Here is a 25999-nt window from a genome sequence, read left to right as displayed (position 1 = left end):
GCGCAACTACGTTCGTGAATCGGCGTATCTAGCTCATTACCATATTTGACTCGTAAATCTACGGAAGCGCCACCTAGCGGCCAGCGTAAATATGCAACTAAGATACGACGGCGTAAGAGACTTAAGTTGGTTGTATCTTAGCCAAATTTCGGCGTATCTTGCTTTCTGAATACAGAAAAAAGATACGCCGGCGCATCCTAGAACTTACGCGGCGTATCAATAGATACGCCAATGTAAATTCTTACTGAATCTAGCCCACTGTATTTAAGCACATAAGCTCAGTTTTTGTGTTGAAAATAACTTTAAATAAATACATTTTTGAGAATCGTGAGAGAATCGTGATCTTCATCTTATGCAAAAGAATCGCGATTCTCCCTTTTCCCAGAATCGTGCAGCTCTGGTATGATGTAGTTGTGTTACTGAGATAAGGGTTGGATAACAGCTGTGTACTCTTTGGGGCTAACCTCTCGTGAAGCTCTGATGCCTTGGGGCAATGCAAAAGAGGTGTGTATAGTGTGTGGAGTTTTACTTTTCCAACAACAGGACTCTAGAATGATTTCTCTGTTTCTAGGTTAAATCATCTTACATGTGATTGTATAATATTTTACAAGTTAAAGGCTTTTGGTAAAAACCATGATAATAGATGAAAATGTGAGTTACTCAAAAGGTAATCCTTTTTATTAGTTCATTTGAAGGTGTCTTTGGGAGGTAATTGTTTTAAAGAATGAAATCATTAATTTTCTGCAGCCAACACATCTCGGCAGGTTTGACAAGTAATCCTGCTGGCTCACCATACATAATGCACCGCCCCACGGTTCAGACACACTCTCTTTAATTATGGGGCTTCTAATTTTGGCTTGTGCCCAGATGTGACTGTCTTTTGGAACTGTAGGAGATTATATGAGCCCACTAAAACGACTCTTCCCCCACAATTCATTTTATCATACAGACAACTGGTATAATGAAGCACGGTCTTTTCTGTATGATAAGTAAAACGCTGTTACATTGTGGGTGCTTTGTGTAATTTTCTATAGACCTTTACTTCATGTATGGAATAAAATATTTATTATATGGTCTTGTATACATTGGTCCAGATCCCTATGAGAACTCGGAGGATGCACACATTGCCTAGGCCAGTTCTCAAAATATGAGGTGTGCAAAGGCTTCACAACTTGATTTGCTGGTTGAACAATACCTGCTGCGTGCACACACTTCTCTGGCAAAACGAGGGCATGTTCAAAGGCAGTGACTTATACATTTTAAGTATAAATGCATAACAATTTAAAGGTTCAGTATTTTTTATTCGGACATAGAACTTAAAGCGGAGTTCCGGCCACAATTTCACTTTTTAAATATAAATACCCCTGTAATACACAAGCTTAATGTATTCTAGTAAAGTTAGTCTGTAAACTAAGGTCCGTTTTGTTAGGTTGTTACAGCATTTAGACACTTTATAAAATAGAAATTGACTGGGGCCATCTTAAGTGTGGGCATCATGAAGCCAGACTGTATGACTTCCTGGATTTCAGCCTTGCAAATCTCGCACATGCTCAGTGCTGCACAAGCAGTGTCAGATCAGGTTTCAGCACCTGTGCTGTCCAAGTCACATGATTCTTTGAGACTGGGGAATGGACAGACTCCTGGAAAGTTACACCCAATACATTCCCAGGAGTCTGTGCGGTGTAGGTTAGGAAGCATTAAGCACCTAGGTGCAGGAAGTGGGAAGATTAACTATTCTGCCTAGCAACAACACTTTGAATTTTAAAACTACTGATGTAATGTTATATTTATGGGTGGAACTCCACTTTAAGTTGGCAGAAAAGCAGAAATGTTTTGATTACATAATTAATCACCTATCTTAGTCAGTAACTAGATTCACCTTTGGTTGTAAACGCAGCTTAGAGTCTTTTCACAATGGAATTCTGCAGCATTGCCCCTTTTCTTGGCCACGTTTTGCTAGCTTGCTCAGGTTGGATGGTACTGCTGGTGAAGTTGAGGTTTGGGCATTGATTCAGAAATCCCAACACACAACTTTTGGCTGTGTTCTGCTGGAAGATGAGTCTTCTTCTCAGATACAGGTCTCTTGCAGGCTGAAACCGATTTTACTCCTAGCTGTGTTTTGGTTTTATTTAGCTCGTTCACAGGCTTGATCAGTTTCTATGTTTCTAAATGAAAAGCCTTTCCACAGCATGTTACCACCATGTTTTACCATTGACATCTTATTCTTTAGTTGATAAATAATGTTGGCTTACTACCAGACACAGTGGGTGATATTTACTATAACTGCAGTGCTCAGAATCTGGTGCAGCTGACCATGGTAGCCAATCAGCCACTAACTTCTGCTTGTTTAACCACTTCAGCCCCAGAAGATTTGGCTGCTCAATGACCAGGCCATTTTTTGCGGCGCTTTACCCAAACCAAATTGACGTCCTTTTTTCCCACAAATAGAGCTTTCTTTTGGTGGTATTTTGATCACCTCTGCGGTTTTCATAAACAAAAGAAGAGCGACAATTTTGAAAAGAAATACACTATCTTACTTTTTGCTATAATAAATTTCCCTTTTTTTTAAACACATTTTTTCCTCATTTTAGGCCCATATGGTATTCCTCTACATATTTTTGGTAAAAAAATCACAATAAGCGTATATTGACCGGTTTGCGCAAAAGTTAGCGTGTACAAAATAGGGGATATACAGCGATTAGTTCTATAAAAATGCACTGATTACTGTATAAATGTCACTGGCAGGGAAGGGGTTAACTCTGTTCCCTAATGTGTGTTCTAACTGTAGGGGGGTGGGACTGACTAGGGGAAGAGATTGATCAGTGTTTATACATTGTATGAATACACGATCATTCTATTTGCCCCTGAGAGAACCGGGATTTGTGTGTTTGCACACACACACACACACACATCTCCATTCCCGTTCTGTAATGAGCAATCGTCGGTGTCCGACCCCTGGACCCCTTTTTGTCGCGTGAATTGGGCTGATTTGGGCGTTTTTGAACGTTTGTATTCCCATAGAAACTAATGTAAACGCTCGATTCAAGTGTCTAGTGCGACAACAAGCGTTTCTACTGGCGTTTTGTCGTTTTAATCTGTTCTGTGAAATAGAATATTCACCCTCGAAGAAGATAAAATAATCTATAAACATAGCAACAAATGATGAAAGAGATGATCATTTTTCCTATTGGCTAAAATAAAAAATGACGAAGTTCAAAAACGTCGGACAGCGCTGTATGCATACGCGCGACAAAACGTGCGTCAAAACGCCGGAAAAAACGCTCAGAAACGCTACACTCAGGTGTGAATGGGGCCTAAGAAGTTGGTTACAACCCTGACTGTAGGTCTACATTGACGAGGGTTATTCACCTAGTGAGTGAATCCTAAAATGTTGTATGTTTAGCCTTCAGTCTGAGCAACTGATAATGATCAGGTTTAGAATCTTTAGGGTTTAAAGCGGGAGTTCACCCAATGGAGTTCTTTTTTCTCTTTTCCCCTTAGATGGATGCTCGTTTTGTCTAGGGGAATTGGCTAGTTGTTTTAAAATATGATCCGTACTTACCGTTTTCGAGATGCATCTTCTCCGTCGCTTCCGGGTATGGGTCTTCGGGAGCGGGCGTTCCTTCTTGATTGACAGTCTTCCGAGAGGCTTCCGACGGTCGCATCCATCGCGTCACTAGTAGCCGAAAGAAGCCGAACGTCGGTGCGGCTCTATACTGCGCCTGCGCACCGACGTTCGGCTTCTTTCGGAAAATCGTGACGCGATGGATGCGACCGTCGGAAGCCTCTCGGAAGACTGTCAATCAAAATAGGAACGCCCAGTCCCGCAGCCCATACCCGGAAGTGGCGGAGAAGATGCATCGCGTAAATGGTAAGTACAGCTCATATTTTAAAACAACTAGCCGATTCCCCTAGACAAAACGAGCATCCATCTAAGGGGAAAAAGTGTTATGTGCGGGTGAACCTCCGCTTTAAGCCGTATAATATAGTGTCAATTCATACTACTTAAAAGACCCACTCCAAGAAAAAAAACTACCTTCAGTAAGTAGTCTGTTAGGCAGATGTACGCCTTTTAAAAAAGTTAACCTCATTTACTTTTTAGCAGCAGCATTATCATTTCATCCACCCAAATAGACAATTTTCAGAGGCTTTCTTTGCCATTTTCTGATACCTGTGGCTGCTATATGCTAAGCAAGGTGATCAGTCCTCTCATCGTCCTGTGTAGTCTGAAATTGTACAACCTCATCATGTGAGTGTGAAAGAAACAGTGGGCAAATCTATTATATTTAATCATGCAATTGCTGCCTGTCGGTGCTTATTCCTGCCCAGCCATGCCCACTGTTGATCAGCTCACCCCACTGTACCATGTATTCCCGTATGATACTTGCACATCGTTAGAGCAGAAGATTCTAAGCAGGTAGCTAGCAATTACAAGAGCTGCTTATGTGGGGTATTACCTGCCCTGCAATATAATGCACTTCATCATTCTTTTCACATTATTGTTTATTAATCATGCTGATTAGAAACATAGTGGTGGTGGGGGGTTGACTTTTTATTTTTTTTAATACTAGTGACATAACATGCTGTTACATACCCATCTGCCTAGCATACGTGGTGAGCAGCTACTGGGAGGTGATGGCAGATGACAAGATAACTCCCCTTACATCACCTACAGACCCACCCAATAAATGTTTTACAATAGATTACCCACCCCCTTCCCCATGGCACATCAGGAAGTAAAAGGTGCAAACGGTTACATCACAGGTGATTATTTTTTTGGTGTCATTTTTAGGTTTTGTTCCTCATGAATAACCTGAGGAGATCTTTAATAAAGGTTAGGCAGTTTCTTGTTTGTAACCTGGAGATATGCTTTAACATTTCAGATTTTGTAAGATCCCTTTGAGGTAAAACATTTGCTAGATTCATATACCTTTCTAAAATTGGATGCAAAATCTTTCCAGTGCAGTTCTTGGCTCTCCTCATTTTTAACTTCCATTCTTATTTTTCCTATTTTACCGGAAACCTTTATGTCCTCCTAGCTTTTGTAACATTAAGTAAATTAATTCTGTAATGGGGAGCGTCGGACACCTCGGGTCCTGTGTGGAGCACAAGAGTGAAGCGGGGATTTTAAGTGCATTGATCTTGCTGGCGGAGACAAAAACAGATAAACGCTGCTGCTTGATTCAGTTTTGATATATACATAAAACTAAAATCTGTTTTTGGGAGACATATCCTTTCCTGTAAATGAGCGTAAATCTTACAACGAAAATTACATTTCTAGATGTGTTCCACAAAGGTATTTTAAAAAAAAAGTATTTTTTAATGAATATCGTACATTTCTTTCTGCAACATAAATGGGAACTCCAAAATAATCCAGCCTTGAAAAAACCAATCACTCCTTTTTAAAATTGATGTACTACTTTATTGCTAAAACAACGATTTGCTGTTTGCATAGGGTGGTATATTTTTATAACACTGGAAAATAATTTTGCTTCCATTTATGTGCTGATTTCAGAAATGCAATAAATGGATTTTATAAAAATGTGTTTTGTGTTTGCTTTTTAGCCATTTGGGACCAGCTTCTGGAAGGACGAATAAAAATTCAGAAAGCACTTCTTTCAGCTAATCAACTTCCACAACATGATACGCTTGCATTGTTCAAAGAGAGAGGGGGGCCTGAGCTGGTAACCCCGCTAATGAATAGTAAGTATATTTTGTCTCTCTTGTGTAGGATAGAGGAATATACACATAAGTTCACCTTTAGTAATATCTTATATGCTACACATGTTCAGAGTGTAACATGTTACTAAAGCACCTGCCCGCAACCCCAGAACTTCAGTTTTTATTTTATTAATATAACAAACATGTTATCTACCTGCTCTGTGCAAAGGTTTAGCACAGAGCAGCTCTGATCCTCCTGTTTTAGGTCCCCATCTGACGCTTCTGGCTCCACCACCAAGCCTACTGCCCCTATAGCCAGCCGCTTGCTGACGGGGCACTCGTACATGCTCTTTCCTGAAACCGATCTCGATCATTGGCTCCCGCTGCTGTCAATTGGAGCCAGTGCTGAGTGATCTCCTTCAGCACTGGCTCTAATTGACAGCAACAGGAGCCAATGACTCCTGCTGCTGCATTTGAGTGAAAGAGAGTCTGGCCCATTAGTGGTGCTGCTTTTCGTTTACTGACTAGCCAAAGGGTGGGAGATGGTCAAGGCCTGTATGCATTAGTTAACTGTAGCAGAGAAAATTAGCATGTGCTTTGTGTCAACACAATGGTAACCTCAGGAATAGATAAATAGATGGCAATACAAATCATTTGCCAGGAAAACCACAGACAAATATGTTTTCATCTGTGTATTTACCTGTTTTCTGGAGTTCAGCTTTAATGTGGACCTGAACTTAAAACATGAAGATTTGCAAAGTTAAACGGAACAATTAGAAATGTTGTTTGTACACTATCCCTAACCACTTCAGCCCCGGAAGAATTTACCCCCTTCCTGACCAGAGCACCTTTTGCGATACGGAGCTGCGACTTTGTACCCAAACAAAATTGACGTACTTTTTCCCACACACATAGAGATTTCTTTTGGTGGTATTTGATCACCTCTGCGGTTTTTATTTTTTGCGCTATAAACAAAAAAAGAGCAACAATTTGTATATATAAAAATTCCTTTTTCAGTTAAGGCCGATATGTATTCTTCTACATATTTTTGGTAAAAAATCGCAATAAGCGTATATTGATTGGTTTGCACAAAAGTTATAGCGTCTACAAAATAGGGGATAGATTAATGGCATTTTTTTTATTCGCAATGGCGGCGATCTGCGGTTTTTATTTTTTTATCGGGACTGCGACATTATGGTGGACACATTGGACACTTTTTTGGGACCATTGTCATTTATACAGCAATCGGTGCTATAAAAATGCACTGATTACTGTGTAAATGACACTGGCAGGGAAGGTGTTAACCCCTTGATCGCCGTCTAGTGTTTAAGTGTGTCCTAGGGAATGATTCTAACTGTGGGGAGGGTGAGCTACCACTGACATGACGGCGATCACTGCTTCAGATGACAGGGAGCAGTAGATCCCTGTCATGTCACTAAGCAGAACAGGGAAATGCCTTGTTTACATAGGCATCTCCCCGTTCTGCCTCTCAGTCTCACGATCGCAGGCCACTGGTGAACATTGAGTTTGCGAGACCCGTGGGCACACTCCCACGGTGGGCACGCACGCAAGGCAGCAAATTCAAAGGGACGTACCTATATGCCCATTTGCCTGTTTGTGCCATTCTGCCGACGTATATGTGTGTGCGGCGGTCGGCAAGTGGTTAAAAATAAAAATGGTACCCATTGCCTGGAGTTCCTACTAAAACACATCAGTGCAATACCTGGTGTGTAAGATTGCCCCTTGTCCTTATAGTTGTATATCTGTAGTGTGAGATCTAAGGCACTGTTACCTAGGGGTGGCCCATCCATCAGTCAAATCCAGTGATGATGAGGAGGCAAGGTGGGACTGAGCTTCACTACGCATGTTAATAGACTGTGTGGCTCTGGATCAAGTCTACATGAGCACACCCCTTGCAAGCAGCTTGCTTGGGGGGCATACTTGAAGGCAGGGGGAGCCAGGAGTGCCATTGGGGGACCCCAGAAGAGTAGGTTTGGGACTGCTCTGTGAAAAACCATTGCACAGAGCAAGTAAGTATACCGTGTTTTTATATATAAAAATATAAATAAAATCCTTTACAATTACTTTAACGTACACTTGAGTTGCAGCCTTCATTGGGTATGAACAACGCATTTAATTGCCACAGTGTGTTGTTTGTACAGATGTCATTTACTGAAGTGCTGTAGATCATTCATGCAAGGCATGTTTTATAGTGGTGATTCTCATATTTTAAACCAAAAGGGAATTAAGGTTGTTATAGAGACATTCAATGACCTTATAAAAGTTTAAAGCCAAATTAAGTGTTTTTACTAGTCCTGCCATTTTGTTTCTTTTTGTCTTTTTTTTCTTCATATTTCATTTAATAACTGCCTTCAGAGATCTCTGATAAGCCTTGTTTTCTAGACCTCCAGATAAAAACAAAATTATTTAACTAGTTAGATTTTGAAAGGGCGATGAGAATACTAGTCCACAAGAGCTATATTTCTTAAACGTGGATCCATGTTTTAAAACAAGCTGTAAATATTACTCTTTTATAAAGTGCCTTTATAGCTTTGTATGTATGTATGTATGTATGTGATTCTAATACAGTTTAAAGTAAAAGATGAATTGGTACTGGCCCTGCATCACTGCTAAACTGGTAACTTCTATTCATTAAGAAGGTAACTATGACAGGACACTTTAAATTAACCTCAATTTGCATTTAAGCTAAAATGGAGAAGGCACATGCTGTGTCCATGCTGCTTTGAGTAATGAAAATGCGTATCTACGAATAACTACAAGTCTGTGGTTGGCTGAGTTCATATCTATGTATTACTGGAGTATTACTGGTTTTGTCCTGTAGTGCAGATATAATGCGCGCACACACACACACAGTTGTGTGCAAAGATAAGTACACCCAGATGGAAAGGGTTGAGTCTTTTTTTTTTTTTTTTTTACATATTTGGACAGGCAAACATATCTTGATTCCGTTAGAACCCCAAAACAAAAGTGATATACTTAGGACAAATAACATATAAAATATGAAGTGGTGTATTCCTTTTTATTATGTGAATTACATGTAAGTAAATGCCTACATTTACTACCATTTTCAGTCCATGAAATTTAAGTTGGTGTTTATAATTGGGTGTCAGCTATATATTCTGCATCATTTAATGAAAATGTGAGGTCATCTGTCCAAAAGTTGAGATTTAAACCAGTCTTTCAACATAATGATCTGAAGTTTGCTAGGAAACCTACAAAGAGATGTCTCGGAAAAAAAAAGAAATGGAGAATTACACTAAATGTACCCTTATTTGAATCCCATTGAAATGTTGTGGAGGGATTTGCAATAGGAAGTCCATGCAAGGAAACCCACAAACCTCTTGCAACTGAAGGAATTTTACTTTAAGGCTCCATTCACACCTAGGCGTTTTAACGCCTGAAGCCCGACGCTATTGCAGCCTAAAATACGCTGGAGGGGTGATTTAACATTGTTCTCTATGGAGATGGTTCACATCTCCACGCCATACGCCTGAAGCTCAAAACAAGTCCCTGACCCTTTTTTTCAGGCGGCTTCGGCGTTCGGCATAGCAGACATGTGTAAATCACCCCTCCAGCGAAAACCGCGCATTTGTCGCTGCAAATCGCGGTAAACGCTGCAATTTGTCACGGCAAATCGCGGTACAAAACGCCGCGCTAAGGTGTGAATGCAGCCTAAGTAGTCAACAATTTTAGTGGCATTAACTAATGGGCAGTTATGCATAATGGCTACAAGATGTCATATTTGTTAAATGGAACAATACCATTTTATGATGCCAAGGTTATACTTTTTCCACAGTGCACTATAGCATCTATTATTCACGTGGAATAAATTGCTAAAAGTGCAAATGTTTTCTTTTTGGTTTGTCTAAACCATGCCAGGCCATATGCCCTCAAAATGGTGGGGTGCTTTGGGGAAGGGGGGGCTCCCCTCCCAAAGTACCTTGTTCCCATGTTGATGAGGACAAGGAACTCTTCCCCACAACCCTGGCCCAGTGACTGTGTGTGTGTGTGTGTGTGTGTGGGGGGGGGGGGGGACTTGGCAGAATCTGGAAGCCCCCTTTAACAAGGAACCTCAGCTCCTGCTCCCCTATGTGAATGAGTATGGGGTGCATACTACATATATAAATGTAGGTGTAAGTCCGGTGTCCTTAACGATAAACGCTGACCCACACAAAAAAATAAACTGCCTCCCGCCAAGCACGACAATCTCGAGAGAACTCACTGAATGACAGGTAAACATGGGGTGGAGTCACCCTAGTGACAACAGGAAGTGAATAATCTCCATCCTGGGGCCCATCACAAAAATAAAAACCTAGGTACTAACCCTTCATTAATCTATCAAAAAAAAAAAACTTGGATGGAGTTCTACAAGTTAATATTTACTGCTTTACATTCAGGTGAAAATGTTTTCTTTAAATAAAACATATGAGCAATGTGCGAAAAACCAACTATTCAATTTTGAAAAATTGGATAGTTTGCCATCTTTGGAAATGATTTACAGACCCCCAAACAACTTTAATAAGATGACCTTTGCATTACCTTAAGCTATTAATGTGTTTAATTGGATATATTGCAAGTATTGCTAAGCACAATTTAATTTACTTGTCTGGAAAAGAAAACATGACTATAGGTTAACCAAAAACACAGTGCTTGACATTTTAGGCTTTTAAATAATTAAAACGTTCAAGACATACACATTTTAATAAACTTCAATTTTGTGGTCGAGGCCCTCTGTCTCGGAAAAATACATTTCAACTTGTATCTTTATTGGTTACAACAACAATCAACCAGTTTCCATGTGTGAATGCCATGTTCCTTAGGCTGCAATTGTTTAAGACCTGTTCCTCCATCTGTGGCAGGGTTGGGCATTGAGAGCTTGACTTGTATCCAATTTCAGCTTTACTCAGCTTTTGTAAGTGTTATGTACTTGAAAAGCTAGGTCATCTTCTCTGGGGCATAGTTTCAACCACTGTCATAAATTACAATTGGGTTATGTGTCCAGTGGTATTGCAAGAATGATGCTAAATTGTGGGAGGAGATAACAATATATTTTCCCTTTAAAGCAGAACTAAATCCTGCTCTCCTTCACAGCCAACGAAGCTGCCACCTTAGTCTCTATTTGATCTGCAGTTCCCATAGTGCTGCACATGTAATCTGCTATGTTACCAACCATTTGATGGCTTGACAGTCCTTTTGAGAGCACAACTGAACATTTAACCAATTGGGTTTAGTCCCGCTTTATTCCAAGAATTGGTATAGTTTCACAAAATAGATTAAAGCAGTTTCTAAAAGCGAATTCATCACGTCCTCCTTTGAACCTAGTATCATTTAAAAAAGTTGTATCCTTTTTATACTATATATACTATACACAGTAACCCGCAAGAAACATACGGTAAAGGATGGATACTGTATAAAATGTATTTTAATTTGAGAAAAACAATGTAATATATTGCAGCTTTTAAATCTTGACAACATTTAATTTAATTTATTCAAGCAAGGTACATTGTCTACAAGTACAGAGAAATACCTATTGAATTCTGACAGTGTTTGTAACTTCCTGTTCATTAAGCTGAAATTCTTAACAATATTATGAGTCTTACCTGTTATCTTCTTAAACCACAGAACACCTCTTCTATGCAATGAGGATTATGTGAGGGGGAAGTGGCTTTTAGTCTGTAATCAATCAATAGAGAATCTTGGTTGACAGTGCTGCTCATCTATAGACTGCATTACAGTGTTTGAAAGTTGTCACTGAAAGGAAGTGTGATGGGAAATTTCATATTTTTTTATTAAGTTGTCTCAAAATATTTGAGGGCCTCCAAAGCATTACCATAGCTGACTTAATACCAAAGGAATGTCATTACAACTGACCAAATAATTAATGGGTCATGTAGTTTTTAAAGGGGTTGGGCGTTTACTTACACTGAAGTCCTATATATAACACAACTAAAAGTTGGAATAATCAGTTTCTTATCAGGACTGCTTAAACGCATGTGCATGATTAGCATCATCTGTGCCACGCCGTTAAAGTGGGCAGGACTCTGTGGTGTAAAGACATCTTTAGTTACTGTATATACTTGGGTATAAGCCGACTCTAGTATAAGCCGAGGTACCTAATTTTACCCCAAAAAATGGGAAACTTATTGATTCGAGTATAAGCCTAGGGTGAGAATGCAGCAGCTACTGTAAGCGGAAAAGAGGGTCAACAATGCCTCACTGTGCCCATTGCTGCCTCACTGTGCCCAACCTCACTGTGCCCATTGCCACCTCACTGTGCCCAACCTCACTGTGCCTATTGCCACCTCACTGCCCATTGCCACTGTGCCCATTGCAGCCTCACTGTGCCCGAGTCGGTGTACCTGAAATTTTTACAGGCTGCGGGCGTTCATTCATTGTTTAAAAGTCGTGGTCTCCTCCTGGTCCCGTTCTGTGATAGGCGTTTCCCAGCAGCCTATCATGGACGTCTTTTCATCCTCAGACTCGGTTTCCCAGCAGACACTGTGTTCAGTGTTCCACCTATCACGGACGTTCTCTTGTCCGAGGATGAAAAGATGTCTGTGATTGGCGGAACACTGAACACAGCGACTGCTGGGAAACGCCTATCATGGAAGGGACCAGGGGGAAGCCGCGTCTTCTAAACAATGGATGCTCGCAGCCCTTCAGGTACACTGATTCGAGTATAAGCCAAAAAGGGTATTTCAGCCCTAAAAAAAATGCTGAAAAACTTGGCTTATGCCGCGTACACACAACCGTTTTTCGGGATGTAAAAAAATGTCATTAAAATTTAATGTCATTAAAAACGATCGTGTGTGGGCTCCAGAGCATTTTTCACAACGTAAAAAATGGCCATTAAAAATTTAGAACATGCTCTAATTTTCCACGTCGTTTTTAAGGTTGTCGTTTTCAACATCGTAAAAAATGGTCGTGTGTGGGCTTTAACGACCTGAAAAAAACGTGCATTCTCAGAAGCAAGTTATGAGACGGGAGCACTCGTTCTGGTAAAACTAGTGTTCGTAATGGAGATGGCACATTCATCACGCTGTAACAGACTGAAAAGTGCAAATCGTCTTTTACTAACACAAAATCAGCAAAAGCAGCCCCAAGGGTGGCGCCATCCCAATGGAACTTCCCCTTTATAGTGCCGTTGTACGTGTTGTACGTCACCGCGCTTTGCTAGAGCATTTTTTTTCACGATCTTGTGTAGGCAAGGCCAGTTTAACAATAATCGGGTTAAAAATGGTCGTGTGTATGCGGCATTATATTCGAGTATATACAGTAAGTATTCTTGTTATATTTTCTAATATTAAATTTATTATCTGTATCTGTCATTAATTAATTAAATGTTATACCTACAAGTGTTTGTGTGATCAATCTATGTAAGTGATATGAGCCCAAAAATGTGGCATTGCTTTAAGGGGCACATCTCTCCTCTATCTTTTTTTTTTTTTTTTTTGCTTTAACATTAGTCGTGACTTTACAAGATTTGGCTGTCCTAGGATTCTCAAGATCCCAAGTTCAGCTTGATGATTTACTGCAAAATTGCTCCTAAATTGAAGTAGAAAATATTTTGCAGACCTGGCAGCTTTCAAACCTTGCACCCATTTGTCACCCAGCATTTCCCTTTGTGTATGGAACAAGAATTAATTAGGCTGCTCGGCAGGAAAACTTTATGGCAATAATTTATATAGGAAAAATCTCTATTAAAGAGACAGCCTTTCTTTGTTTGCAACTTTTACTATTTCAATAGTAAAGCTTTGGTGTGTGTGTATATACAGAGGGATGCAATTCTAAGTAAAGATGTTATACCGAAAAAAAAGGAGATAAAGAAGCTAGGAGTCCTTTTTTAATGATATACTGAACATGCATGTGGCTGCAACTTTTTAGTGTACATTGTGTTCAGTGTTTCTGCGATGACAGCCTATGCATGTTTATATATTGTTTTCCAGGCAATACACTCGTTTTATTGCTTTTTATCGGCAGCATAGCCTTAGTATTCTAATTTGATGGCACTAGTGTTGGAGAAACAAGATCAAATAGCCAAATCATTGTGTGCTGTGTACTTAAAGCATAACTTTTAAGGAGTTACCCTGTAAAGCAAAGGTCCAAGCATTCCCAACATTTTTAAAATGCCCCTTTCCTGCTAATAATACATTGAATGCAGAGTCCCATCATAACCAGCAGTGCAGTCCTATTTATTTTTGCGTTGGAATGTGAGCAGGCATTCTTACGTCATTGGGTACAATGCAGCGCTAGTGGCTGTTGGTTTGCATTGTACTTACTGACGTCTGGTATGGTGTAAATTATTGCGCTGCTAAATGTGTATGTATCAAGCTGCTAAACACAGCTACTGAAAACAAGAAGCAAAAAAACAGAATATAGACAAAAAAGTGTAGCGCTCTGATACAAAAAAGGTATGACAATAAAATCAAAAACCGTGCGTGGTCAATATGCAACAATATGAAATGCACATGTGTAAGAAGATACAAATGTCATAAACAAATATGTAAATGTCCAAAATGAACCGAGTGATGAGTGGATACAAAGTTCAAAATTGGAATGTGAGATGAAATCTTCAAAAAATAAGTGAATATAAGTGAATTTCCAAATGAAGAAATATCCCGTCACCAGTGCGGATGCAGGCTTACCGGAACGTGTGGACTCTGCGAAATATATATTTCCAGAGTCGATCAGGATTGGTATAGACTGCAAACCACGGTGTGGAGTTGCTTCAGAAAGGGGTCCACGAATGATCTTAATACCATAACCTGGGGAGAACTGGAAGGTCTCTCGCTCAGGGAATGCAGGAGATGGTCATCCGTTAGTGAAGGTCACCTCTTTGCAGCAGATCCTCTCACTCAGGCCGTGCGTGTTCTATTGAGCTGCAGCGCTGAGGTCACTTCCTGTGCTTGGAGACTGTGTTGCTGTCTGTTATAGAGACAGCAACAAGATAGGTACTAGCAAGAGAAGCATCCTTAGGGGGTGGTTGTTGCAAACAAAACTGGTGGGTAGCAAGTGCATGGGACCCTGCATTAAAGTAAAATTTAAAAGCTATTTTTTTTTTACTTTTGGATAGAGTGGAGATGAAATAGAACACCTACTAGGTTGTTATTGCTGTCTGTGCCCCGTTATGGAGATTCACCCTCTAATAAGTGAAAGTAAATGAAAACCCAAAATTGTGGGTTGTCTTCAGAAAAGTATGAGTAGAAATCTTCCAATGGGGACACTAATTCTGGTGGTGAATTAGGGGGCCCCAAGGGATTGTGTTAATTTGCAGGGATTTCCTCTCACTTCCTGTTTTGGCAAACCTCCTTTACTCTATCCAAAATGGAAAAATTAAAGTTTTGACTATAGTTCTATTTTACCACTAGATACCAAACGTAGTGTTTTTAGATTACGTATGCCCATGGAATGGTGACAAACTAAAACTGTAGTTCTTAGAAATCTCCATTGGCGATGATTTTACAAGCCTTTACAGGTTACCAGTTTAGCGTTACACAGGAGGTCTGATGCACATGCATACCCCTTTAGGGGGGATGGGGTGTTTTTTTTTTATTTATTTACATTATTGCTATCACAAAGGTTGAACAACCTCTCGAGATTGCATGGGCAGTGACAGGTTCTATTTACTGAAACATCTGGGGTCCGGTTATGGCTTGTTAAAGCGGAGCTCCACCAAGAAATATTTTTTTCTAAAATGCTGCAAAAATAAAAAATACAAAAAAAAATACTTTTTTTTATACATACCTGAAGTGCCTTTTGCTAGGCAGATCATCCTAATCTGCCACTTTCTGATCCGCGGTACGTCTTCTTTCTTCTGCTCCTCGGCTGCCTCCTGTGGAATGGGGGAGCTGTGTCTTCTGGGACCTTGTATGTGTCCCAGGAGACCTCATCCATTCACGTCGCGCCACGCCGCTCGCGCATGCACAGTAGGGAATCGGTCGGTGAAGCCACAAGGCTTCACTTACTGATTCCCTCATCGAGGATGACAGCGGGGCAGCCAAGACCCGAGTGTTTGCTCTGCTTTTGCTACCGGCATGGCGGGCACCCTGGACAGGTAAGTCTCCTTATTAAAAGTCAGCAGCTACAGTGTTAGTAGCTGACTTTTAATATTTTTTTTTTAAACCGGACCTCCGCTTTAACAACAATATGAAAGTGACAAAATCCTCTTAGCTTCCGGTTTCATAAACCATAGAGATGATCGGGGTACTTCTGTTCCTCCCTTATCTCTATGATCAATCGGCAAAAACGTTGGCTTCAGTCCTAGGCTCCCCAGTGGAACAGGAGAGCATAGAAGGCGGCGGGGTGGGGGACATCTTCTGCCAAGTGTAAAAGTAATCCAGCAGCTATAACCGTGGTATATAATCGCTGAAACCCTAGAATGTACAGCTATGTCCTAAGGGCAACAATTAGTTAAAGTAGTGTAATACCTACACCCCTCATACAATCTAGACAACCCTTAACCACCTCCATGGCTTTTCGTATTATCTCGCAACATCGCCCTGTACCAAATGGAGAACCTAATCTATTACATAGGAGGTACAGATCCGTCCATCTTCTGGAGTTCTGTTCCTGCATCCTGACTTTTTTTTATTTTATTTTTTCAATAAGCATGTACACTTATAACTTCTGATATATATGGCAGGACAATTACCGGTTGCCATGGCTATTAAAGGCATGCCTCGCCCGCTCTCTGCAGCTTGCTCTGTCGCACAGTCCACAGATTGTAGGTACATTCCACCAGGCTGTCAGTGCATTGTATCAGTAAAGAGGGAAAGCAGATCGTCCTTGGCTTCCCATGGAATTGAAGAAGCAACGGCTGCAGACAGTGCAGCTTGTGTTGACCACTCTACTTTTCACAAATAGAGACAACTGGAAAACACTGGGCTCCTGGAGACACAGGCGAAGAATTCTACATGTCATGGCAACTGAGTAGACATGTTCCCCAACTTCTGCACTTGAACTGTGAGTGTCTGAAACGCATGTGCCAGAGGTGTCGTCATCTGAAACCTAATTGCCAGTAGTGTAAAGCCCCACGCACATGGGCCGAATGTCGGGAGACGTCGGCCCATTCAATACGACCAACCGACAGTGGGCCCATGTGCAAAGAACCTGGTCCGACAGAAGCCAGTAGTTTGGCTGGCTTCTGTCAGGCGAGCATGCTTGACAACCAGCAGCCGACCGACTCCCAATCAGCGCTCAGCCAATGGCGGAGAGCACTTACCAGAGTGTTTGTCAGAACACAACAGCTCAGCGGGGGAGATCGCTGTACTAACATTGGATCTTTAGTACAGTGGCTCCAACTGGAGCTGCCAGTTTTTTTTCATTCAACCCATTGGGGGGGATCTGTTTTGCGCAGACTAGCAACTGCATCAGAGCAGGGAAAGGTTCCCTCTCACAAGTGGCTCCTTGATAGATGCTGTCTGCAGAGGTTCATGGCTAATGACATTTCATTTACTGAAAATCCTATCATTCATTTCATTGTGGTGAGTTTGGGGGCGAGTGTTTACGAGTGGTGGATTGAGAAGAGTGTGGTGGAAGGTGCACGCTGCTATATTCTTTCTAAACATTCCTCCCCTTGGACATTTTTCAGAAACACTTACCTGCTGTCTTCCATCTATTTTGTTATTTATGGTGGTGGTAATCACGCCACTTAAACATCAGCGCTGTTTGTACTTGATTTTATTGAATGGACTGACTTGTTTCATTTATAAATGTTGGAGTACTTTTTTACACACAAGAGATTACTCACCCTGCAGCAAAATGCTTGTGACATCATTGAACTAATATGGTCACATGGCAATATTGGGTCAATGACCGCTAACTTCCAGGTTTGGACCAACCAAATCCAAACCTGAACCACAGGGGGCTTGCTCAATGCTATTCTGTTTTTTGCCAAGCTGACTTACTGTTAGACTGAATCGCGCATAGAAAAAAGATAGATATACCTGTGCTCAAATCCCAATATCTTGTACATATATTAAACTATCAGGTGCTAAATGGAGTGTGACCACATATTAACACTACAATTTCTGGATGGACCCTCTGCTTCCTAGCAGTGTGAATAGCACGTTCTCTTCTGTTCAGGTTTCTTCTCAGTACAGACATGGCTAACTTAGAAGAGAAGAAACATACCCTCTCCCTTTTGACAGATCAACAAGGGTTTAAATGGCACGGCTGGGCACAATCACGTACCTGTACGTCCTCTTTAAGTGCCCAGCTGTGGGTCGCGCGCCCACGACCCGGTCGGAAGCTTCGTGACCGCTGCCCCAATCGCCGCCGGAATCCCGCGATCGGCCACAGGAGCTGAAGAACGGGGAGAGGTGTGTGTAAACACACCTTCCCGGTTCTTCACAGTGGCACTGTCATTGATCGTCTGTTCCCTGATATAGGGAAAGGCGATCAATGACGTCACACGTCCAGCCCCGCCCCCTACAGTTAGAAACACATATGAGGTCACACTTAACCCCTTCAGCGCCCCCCTAGCGGTTAACTCCCAAACTACAATTATCATTTTCACAGTACACAATGCATTTTTATAGCACTTTTTGCTGTGAAAATTACAAAAATGTGTCAAAATTGTCCGATGTGTCCCCCATAATGTCGCAGTCATGAAAAAAAATCGCTGATCGCCACCATTAGTAGTAAAAAAAAACTATTAATTAAAATGCAATAAAACTATCCCCTAATTTGTAAACGCTATACATTTTGCGCAAACCAATCGATAAACGCTTATTGCGTTTTTTTTTTACCAAAAATGGGTAGAAGAATACGTATCGGCCTAAACTGAGGATAAAAAAAGGGGCCTGGTCCTTTTACCTGCATATTGGTCCGGGTCTCAAGTGGTTAAGCTGCATTAGTGAAATAAATGAACTTTTGCACGATATTCAAATTTTTCGAGTTTCACCAGTAGTGTTGTCAGCCTGCTATGTTGAGCTCCTTTGGTCAGCTGCCTAACTGATAGACCTGGTAGGCATCAATCAAGCAAGTAGAGGAGTTCACACAGCAGGCCAACAATGTTCCTGCTAATTGCAAGGCAGTAGCTTAGCACTGTCAGTCTGAAACAGGAAAAGCTGTTTCTGGCCGGGTTTGCAGTAAGACTTTGCCACAGATTCACAAAAAATAGTTTGCTTAAGAAAACGTTATACCTTTCCCCCTTCTCTCCACCCCCCCCCCCCCCACCTCTACACACCCTATTGGTATCTGTATCAGGAACCTAGCCGTACCTACTTGCATATATCCCAGAGAGGTTGCTTTACTCTCTCTAAGTAAATCGGGGAGAATGACATAAAGAGGGGTAAAGGGAGTGGGAGAGGATGAAGTATCTTGTTTTCTTCTTTTAAGAAGGGATAGGGATGGGAGAAGGGAGAGAGGGAAGGAGGAAGAAGAAGGAGGGGAGAAAAGGAGAGAAACAAGGGCCACCATTGAATAAATTACATAAGGGGTTACAAGGAGACCATGTATGTGTTGTTATATGTATGTTAATATATAAATGTAAGAATGTGTTGATGTCAAGTCTGTGTCAAAAAAAATATTTAATAAAAATTTTTGGGGAAAAAAAAGAAAACTTTATACAGTAAGGCATGATACCAAAAATATTAGATTTTTTGTCTTTTAAAAAAAATAAATAGTTATAACTTGTGGTAGGGGTGCAACGGATCAAAAACCTCACGGATCGGATCGATCCTCGGATCAGGAGTCACGGATCGGATCATTTTTGGATCAGCAAAAAAAAAAAAAAAAAGTCCCTTTTCATCAGTCCAAAAAAAAAAAAAAAATGATATATATATATATATATAATCACACACACACACTTTATAGTCATTGTCAGAACTGGGGGGAAATAACATGCAGTAGTAGTAAATAATAGTAAATAATCAAGTCCTGTCCAAACAGCCTCTTTAATCCACCCTTGTGAATTGCTACTGTGCTCTTTTTTTTTTTTCCCCCCTCTCAACCAGTGCTTCACTAACATTCCCTCTCCAAGTCTGCTTGCCAGAGCCCAATGCACAGCGTGACATGCCTCCCCGGGGAGGCATGTCACGCTGCGCTCTGGCAAGCAGACTGGATAGAGCAAGATGGCCGCCGCTCCGGAGCTAGGCCGAAGCCGGGGACTTTCCTAGGCCTAGGCTCCGGAGCGCTCCGCGGATCGCGGGGTTTGCCGATCCCAACGGGGTGACCAGTTCGGATCACGTATCGGTGACGATCCGTTGCACCCCTAACTTGTGGGGATTTTTTATTTTTTTTAACCTATCATTAGAAAAATACGTAGGTTCTGTTTGCTGACCCACCACCTAAAATATGCTATTTCCCTTGCTATTATATTGATCTTTTGAGTTCAGCACTTTGAGTCACTGACCTGTGAAAATAAGCAGTATTAAATTAATCTTGAATTTTTTTGATCGATCAAAATCTTTTTGATCGATTTAAAATTCTTTGGATTGGTACTCACCTCTCCGCCGGCTTCTGGGCCTTCAGGGAGTTCCGTCAGAGATCCAGTAACGTCACGGACGCCGGCGGGGCTTGCCGTGTCCATCTGAAGGGCTCCTTTGCTGTGCCTTCATATCTGCATGCTGGCGGAACCTTACTATCTGCCACACGCAAGGGCTGTTACACTTCCCTCTATCACTTCCCTCTATCAACCTGGGATTCTACAACCATCCACTGGGAGTTGTGATAGTTCCCTTCATGGGACATCTACATGCCGACGGACTGATGTTACCACTGCTGAATCCAGATGAGGAGAGGTTATCGTTGTACACATTTTTATACCAGTATCATACTTGGCTACATGTTTTTATGACTGCTTTTGGTACCGTTTGGTATTACTCGCACCATTTTTACAGTTTATGTAGCTACATCAATTTTACCTCCAGTGCAGTATTTGGTTACCTACTTGAAGACTATAAGTTTTAATGCTATTCCCATCGAGCGCTGCCTTTGTTTGTTTTTTGTATCCTGCTATCCATTTTTCCAGTGGTTGGTAGCTGCACTGGGAATCGGCCTGCAAGGAGATCAGCTAAAAGTCTTCAAAGAAAGGAAAAAAATTGAAAACAAGACCTTTAGTTTGATTTCAGTTGGCTTTATCAAACAGATTGTCATTCAGTTATGGTTTACATTTAACACCATTACCTAGCAAGATTTAAGTCACAAACTCCCATCACTTCTTAGTGTGTAGAATTAAAAAATCAAATGCCTATCGTAGCAGAGAGCTCGAGCACGCTCCTTAATGACCTGAAGTTTAATTATTTATAATTATGTTTTAGCTGGCAGTGGAGCCAATTACAGATTTTTAACCATTGTATTAGCAGATTGTAAGCATTTTAAACATTTTTATAACACTACTTGGCACAGCACCCGCGATCGCAGTTCTGCTCCCTGAAATAAAGGCACCAGAATGCTTTGCTTTCTTTTCCATTGTTTTGTTCTCCTAGGGTGTCTGGTGCTTCTTCCTTTTCTCATTCAAACGATACATACACAGTCTCTTCTGTCATAAAAACAGCCTGCCTGTCAGCATGTTTTACAAAAGCAAATGTATTTCAGCTTTGAATGATCTAAATTATCCACAGAAATTCAGACTCCACTGGACCCTAATCAATTACTAGATGGCTGTTAAACTTACTGATTCTGTTGCCAAACTCAGGAAAATGTGTAACTCGTGGATTACACAGACATTGATGGCCATTTACTAGACTTCCTTAATCCTGCCCAGCAGATGTAGAGCAAATGTTCCCTTTTGCTTCCCGGGGTTCTCAACTCTTTACCTCCCTACCTCATCTACTCGACCCCATCACCTCTCCTGCTTAATCGTCTTTTTCATCATCACTTTCTAATTGTATAAGGCAGGGCTCAACAAAATCCGGTGCCCGGTCGCAATTGCGACTAAAATTAGCGACCTGTCGCCCGGGGAAACTTAGGCCTACAGAAGGCCGCAAAGCCGCGGACTCAATGGCCGACGCAACCGTGCGCTCCCCCGCCGCGCCGGCCGGTAATTGAGGCCGCGGCTTTGCTGCCTTCTGCAGGCCTAAGCTTCCTTCCGTGATCTTGCGCCATCTTGTGGTGGCCGTTGGCATGACAAGTAAACCAGCAATTCTAATGGAGCTTCCCCAGTGTGTTCACTGCCATCTCCTTCCCTTTAATTGGAGCCCCCAAACATTATATATATTTTTTATTCTAACACCCTAGAGAATAAAATGGCGGTCGTTGCAATACTTTCTGTCACACCGTATTTGCGCAGCGGTCTTACAAGTGCACTTTTTTGGGGAAAAAATACACTTTTCTTAATTAAAAAATAAGACAACAGTGAAGTTAGCCTTTTATTTTTTTATATTGTGAAAGATATTGTTACACTGAGTAAATTGATACCCAACATGTCACGCTTCAAAATTGTGTCCGCTCGTGGAATGGCGACAAACTTTTACCCTTTAAAATCTCTATAGGCAACGTTTAAAAGATTCTACAGGTTGCATGTTTTGAGTTAGTTAGTCTAGGGCTAGAATTATTGCTCTCGCTCTAGCAATCGCGGTGATACCTCACATGTGTTTCTTTGAATACCGTTTACATATGCGGGCACTACTCACGTAAGCGTTCGGTTCTGCGCGCAAGCTCGGCGGGACGGGGCGCGTTTTCTGGCTCCTAACTTTTTTAGCTGGCTTCTAGATTCCAAGCAAATTTTGTCAAAACCTGGTATAAGGCTACTTCCACACTGGCAGTGCGGGTTATTTTTTGCTAAAGTGCCGCTTGTTTTCGCGCGTTAGTGGACAGGTTTTACCCCCAAAAAAGGGCAGTGCTTTAAAATCGCTTTTGTGGTGCTTTGGAAGTGATGCCCATTCAGCGCAATGGGCTGGCCATTTTGAAAACGCTAAATACAGCACTCCCAACCCTCCCTAAAGATGCTGCTTGCAGGACTTTTCCTAAAGTCCCACAAGCGCACCACCCCAGTGTGAAAGCACACACTGCACAGAATGGGAGGCAGTTTTCAGATGCTTTTTAGAGGCTATTTCAAGCGCTAGAAGACCGGAACACTGCCTCAGTGTGAAAGGGTCTAAGGACTACAAAGTTTCCATGTGCTGGTAGACACTGCTATATAACATACTCATGAAACATCAATATCATCTGAACCACACTAAGCTTTGTTTTTTACCTTTTTTGTAGCTTCCAATTTACCCTTAAAATTTTTAAATAAATTATTTAACAAGAAAACTAGGGCATACTAGTCATTATCTGAAGTCATAGCTCAGCACTAGTAGGCTGTTTTCCAATTTGAACCCCAGTACATGGTGGATTCATTTGGTCAGTAAAGCCTATTGTGTAGCATTCATAATTGTTCCGGCTTGTTTGTTTTTATATATGATATAATAAAAGGATGTGAAGCACTACCCTCTGACCAAGTCAAAATATAAAAGTGTCAATACTAAAAAACGTGAATACTCAAAATCATAATATAATCAAAACATACATCAATGGTCATGACCCCCAAATCTAAAACAAACAAGCAATGCAAGTACCTCCCGTGTATTTATAAATGTCTCAAATATGTGACAATTAGGGATGAGCCCGATGTTCGAGTTGAATGTATGTTCGACTCGAACATTCGGTGTTCGCCAAATAACAAACAATTTGGGGTGTTCACAGCAAATTTGAAAGCTGCGGAACACCCTTTAAAAGTCTATTGGAGAAATCAAAAGTACTTATTCTAAAGGCTTATATGCATGGTATTGTCATAAATTGTTTGGGGACCTGGGTCCTGCCCCAGGGGAAATTTTTCCAAGCAAAAAAAGTTTTAAAAACTGAATTTTTTTCGGGAGCAGTGATTTTTAATAATGCTTAAAGTGAAATATTCCTTAAAATGTTGTACCTGGGGGGATGTCTATAGTATGCCTGTAAAGTGGCGCATTTTTCCCGCAAAATGAAATTTCTAAAGGAAAAAAGGTAATTTAAAACTACTCGTGGCTATAATGAATTGTTGGGGCCTGTAATACAGATAAGTCATTAAAAAAAGTAATGGGTTGTCCCCCCCCCCCTACCCCTTCATCCATTACCAGGCCCTTTAGGTCTGGTATGAATATTAGGGGGAACCCCTGAACCAAAAATAAATAAAAAATATTGTGTGGGGGTCCCCCCAAATTCCATACCAAACTCTTCAGGTCTGGTATGGATATTAAAAGCACCATGTCCCCATGTTGACTCATCCCCACAACCCTTGCCCGGTGGTTGTGGGAGTCTGCGGGCGGGGGCTTATCGGAACCTGGAAGCCCCCTTAAAAAAATGGTGATTTGAAGTGCTTAAAGCAAACACACTTCTGTGGAGTCTTCTTCAAAATCCAACTTAGTTTCATATCTAAAAGCTAGAGTAGGGCAGGGTCAAACCCAGGTTCTTTCTATTTTTGCTATCAGTTTCATTCGTGAGATTTTCCTTAACTTCATGTCCAGTAGACTCAACATGAAATTAGAGGATATCTTTCCAATGCAAGGGAAATCCCTTTTGCATCAGTTTTTTTTTTTTTATCTTTTATTTTTATGTCACCAATGTTTCACAAACATATTTAATACATTACATGGAATTCATAGAGCACTATTGGGTTTCTTAAGATAAAGCATAGCAGAAGCTATTTACTTATGCCCGGTACACACGATCAGATTATCGGACGAATGAGCGTTCATTTTTTTTTGTATGCTAATCTCACGTCGAATCTGATGAGTTTACTAAAGTCACGAAAATTCTCGTACGGCAGAATAAAAAATCGGAAGTGATGTCATGTGTTGTAATGCATTTGTATTGCATTTTCGAACGACGGCTGTGCTGATTAAACGAAAATCGTACGATCTGGCATCGTACGAAAAAAAATTCCGTGCATGTCCGATAGAATAAAATTGGATGAACTGTCCTGATCGGCTCTCGGAAGCTCTGTACTAACGATCCGATTATCGTACGATCGATTCGAAAGCGGCATTTTTCATACGATTTTCGGATCGTGTGTACGGGGCATAAGTAAGCGTCTTTCTGATAGAAGCTTCTTATTAGAACATGTTTGAGAGAGGGAGAGGGACTAAAGAGCTCCATCCACTGGCTAAATATAAGAGTACAGAATATTCACATGCAGGATTTCATATTTTTACCAATTTTAAAATGTTGCTGTTTAGGCCTATGATGTCTCTACAACCATTATAAACCCTAAATGAAATCTGAATCTGATGCAATAAACCTGTACACTTCAGAATTCATACTGCTGCTTCAGTCCGCAATTGATTTCTCAGTATTAACTAGTGGCCAAGTTCAATTGGCAGTCATGCATACCCACACTGTACCATGTCTCATAGAGAATTTGGTATGCTGCGGAATGTAAGCTACCCCTTCCTTTTTTCATGCTCCCATCTTGTCATAATTTGGTACATGATGTTCTTTGTTTCATCTGTCCAAAGAATATTGCTCCAGAACTTTTTAAATGTTTTCTGGCAAAGTCTATCTAGACTTCCCTTGCATACATTAACACCAAGTCTAGTACACACGATGAGAAAATTGGATAAAAAATACCGCTTTTGAAGCGAACATGCTATAATCTCATCATTAGTACACCGCTTTCAAGAACTGATCATGACCGTTAATGCGAAACTGACTAAGGGGACAAACAATTTTTTTCTTGTACAATACCAGAAAGAAAGTTTTTCGTTTAATCAGTACAGTATTTATCCGAAAAAAAAAAACGGAAAAACCAAAACCATGCACGCTCTTAAAATGAAACAAACATTGCAATACAACACATTACATCACTTTCGAACTTGCATTCTGTCATGCGAGAATTTTCGTAACTTTAGTGTAACCTATTGGTTTTCGATACAAGACTAGCATGGAAAAAAAACGTTCATTCGTCCGATAATATGATTGTGTGTACAAGCCATTAGACAACTCCTCCACACTCAAATGCAATAAATCACAATGGCACACAGCTGGAGAACATAATTCAGTGGATATTCTCGTAGCCTTGGATTTTTTACAGGTCACCAGATAGTCCTCATGACTTTGCAATCCTTTTGGACAGGGGGGGGGGGGGTCCAAATTCTGGACTACAAAAATCAAAAAGGGTGCACCAGTGTGTTACCAATGGTACCATTTATTAGAATGTGAAACACAGGTAATTATACTCACAAAGCCAGATCAATATAAGGCACAAAAAAATAAATGAAAATGCGACTCTAATTGTAGCCTCAATTTGTAGCTCTAGATAGGCACAAATGACACCCAATGCAAAGCAGGCTATTATGCTTTTTAAGGGCAAACCCTCTTCCTCAAAGCTATCAGTCTGCCATTAACCACATGTTTA

General features: G+C 41.0%; 1 protein-coding gene across 1 annotated transcript in view; it reads left to right on the top strand.

Moving 5' to 3' along the window:
• The window catches only part of AATF (apoptosis antagonizing transcription factor), a 201177-nt gene that overhangs the window by 44229 nt on the left and 130949 nt on the right, over positions 1 to 25999 (top strand). Inside the window, exon 4 of the mRNA XM_040337825.1 lies at positions 5566 to 5703. Within this exon, the coding sequence (XP_040193759.1) occupies positions 5566 to 5703 (138 nt within the window). The remainder of the gene's footprint in view (positions 1 to 5565; positions 5704 to 25999) is intronic.

Source organism: Rana temporaria, chromosome 2 (genome assembly GCF_905171775.1).
Source record: "Rana temporaria chromosome 2, aRanTem1.1, whole genome shotgun sequence".
Taxonomy (NCBI): domain Eukaryota; kingdom Metazoa; phylum Chordata; class Amphibia; order Anura; family Ranidae; genus Rana; species Rana temporaria.
The sequence above is the reverse complement of the archived record's forward strand: the minus strand, read 5'-3'. Positions and strand labels throughout refer to the sequence as shown.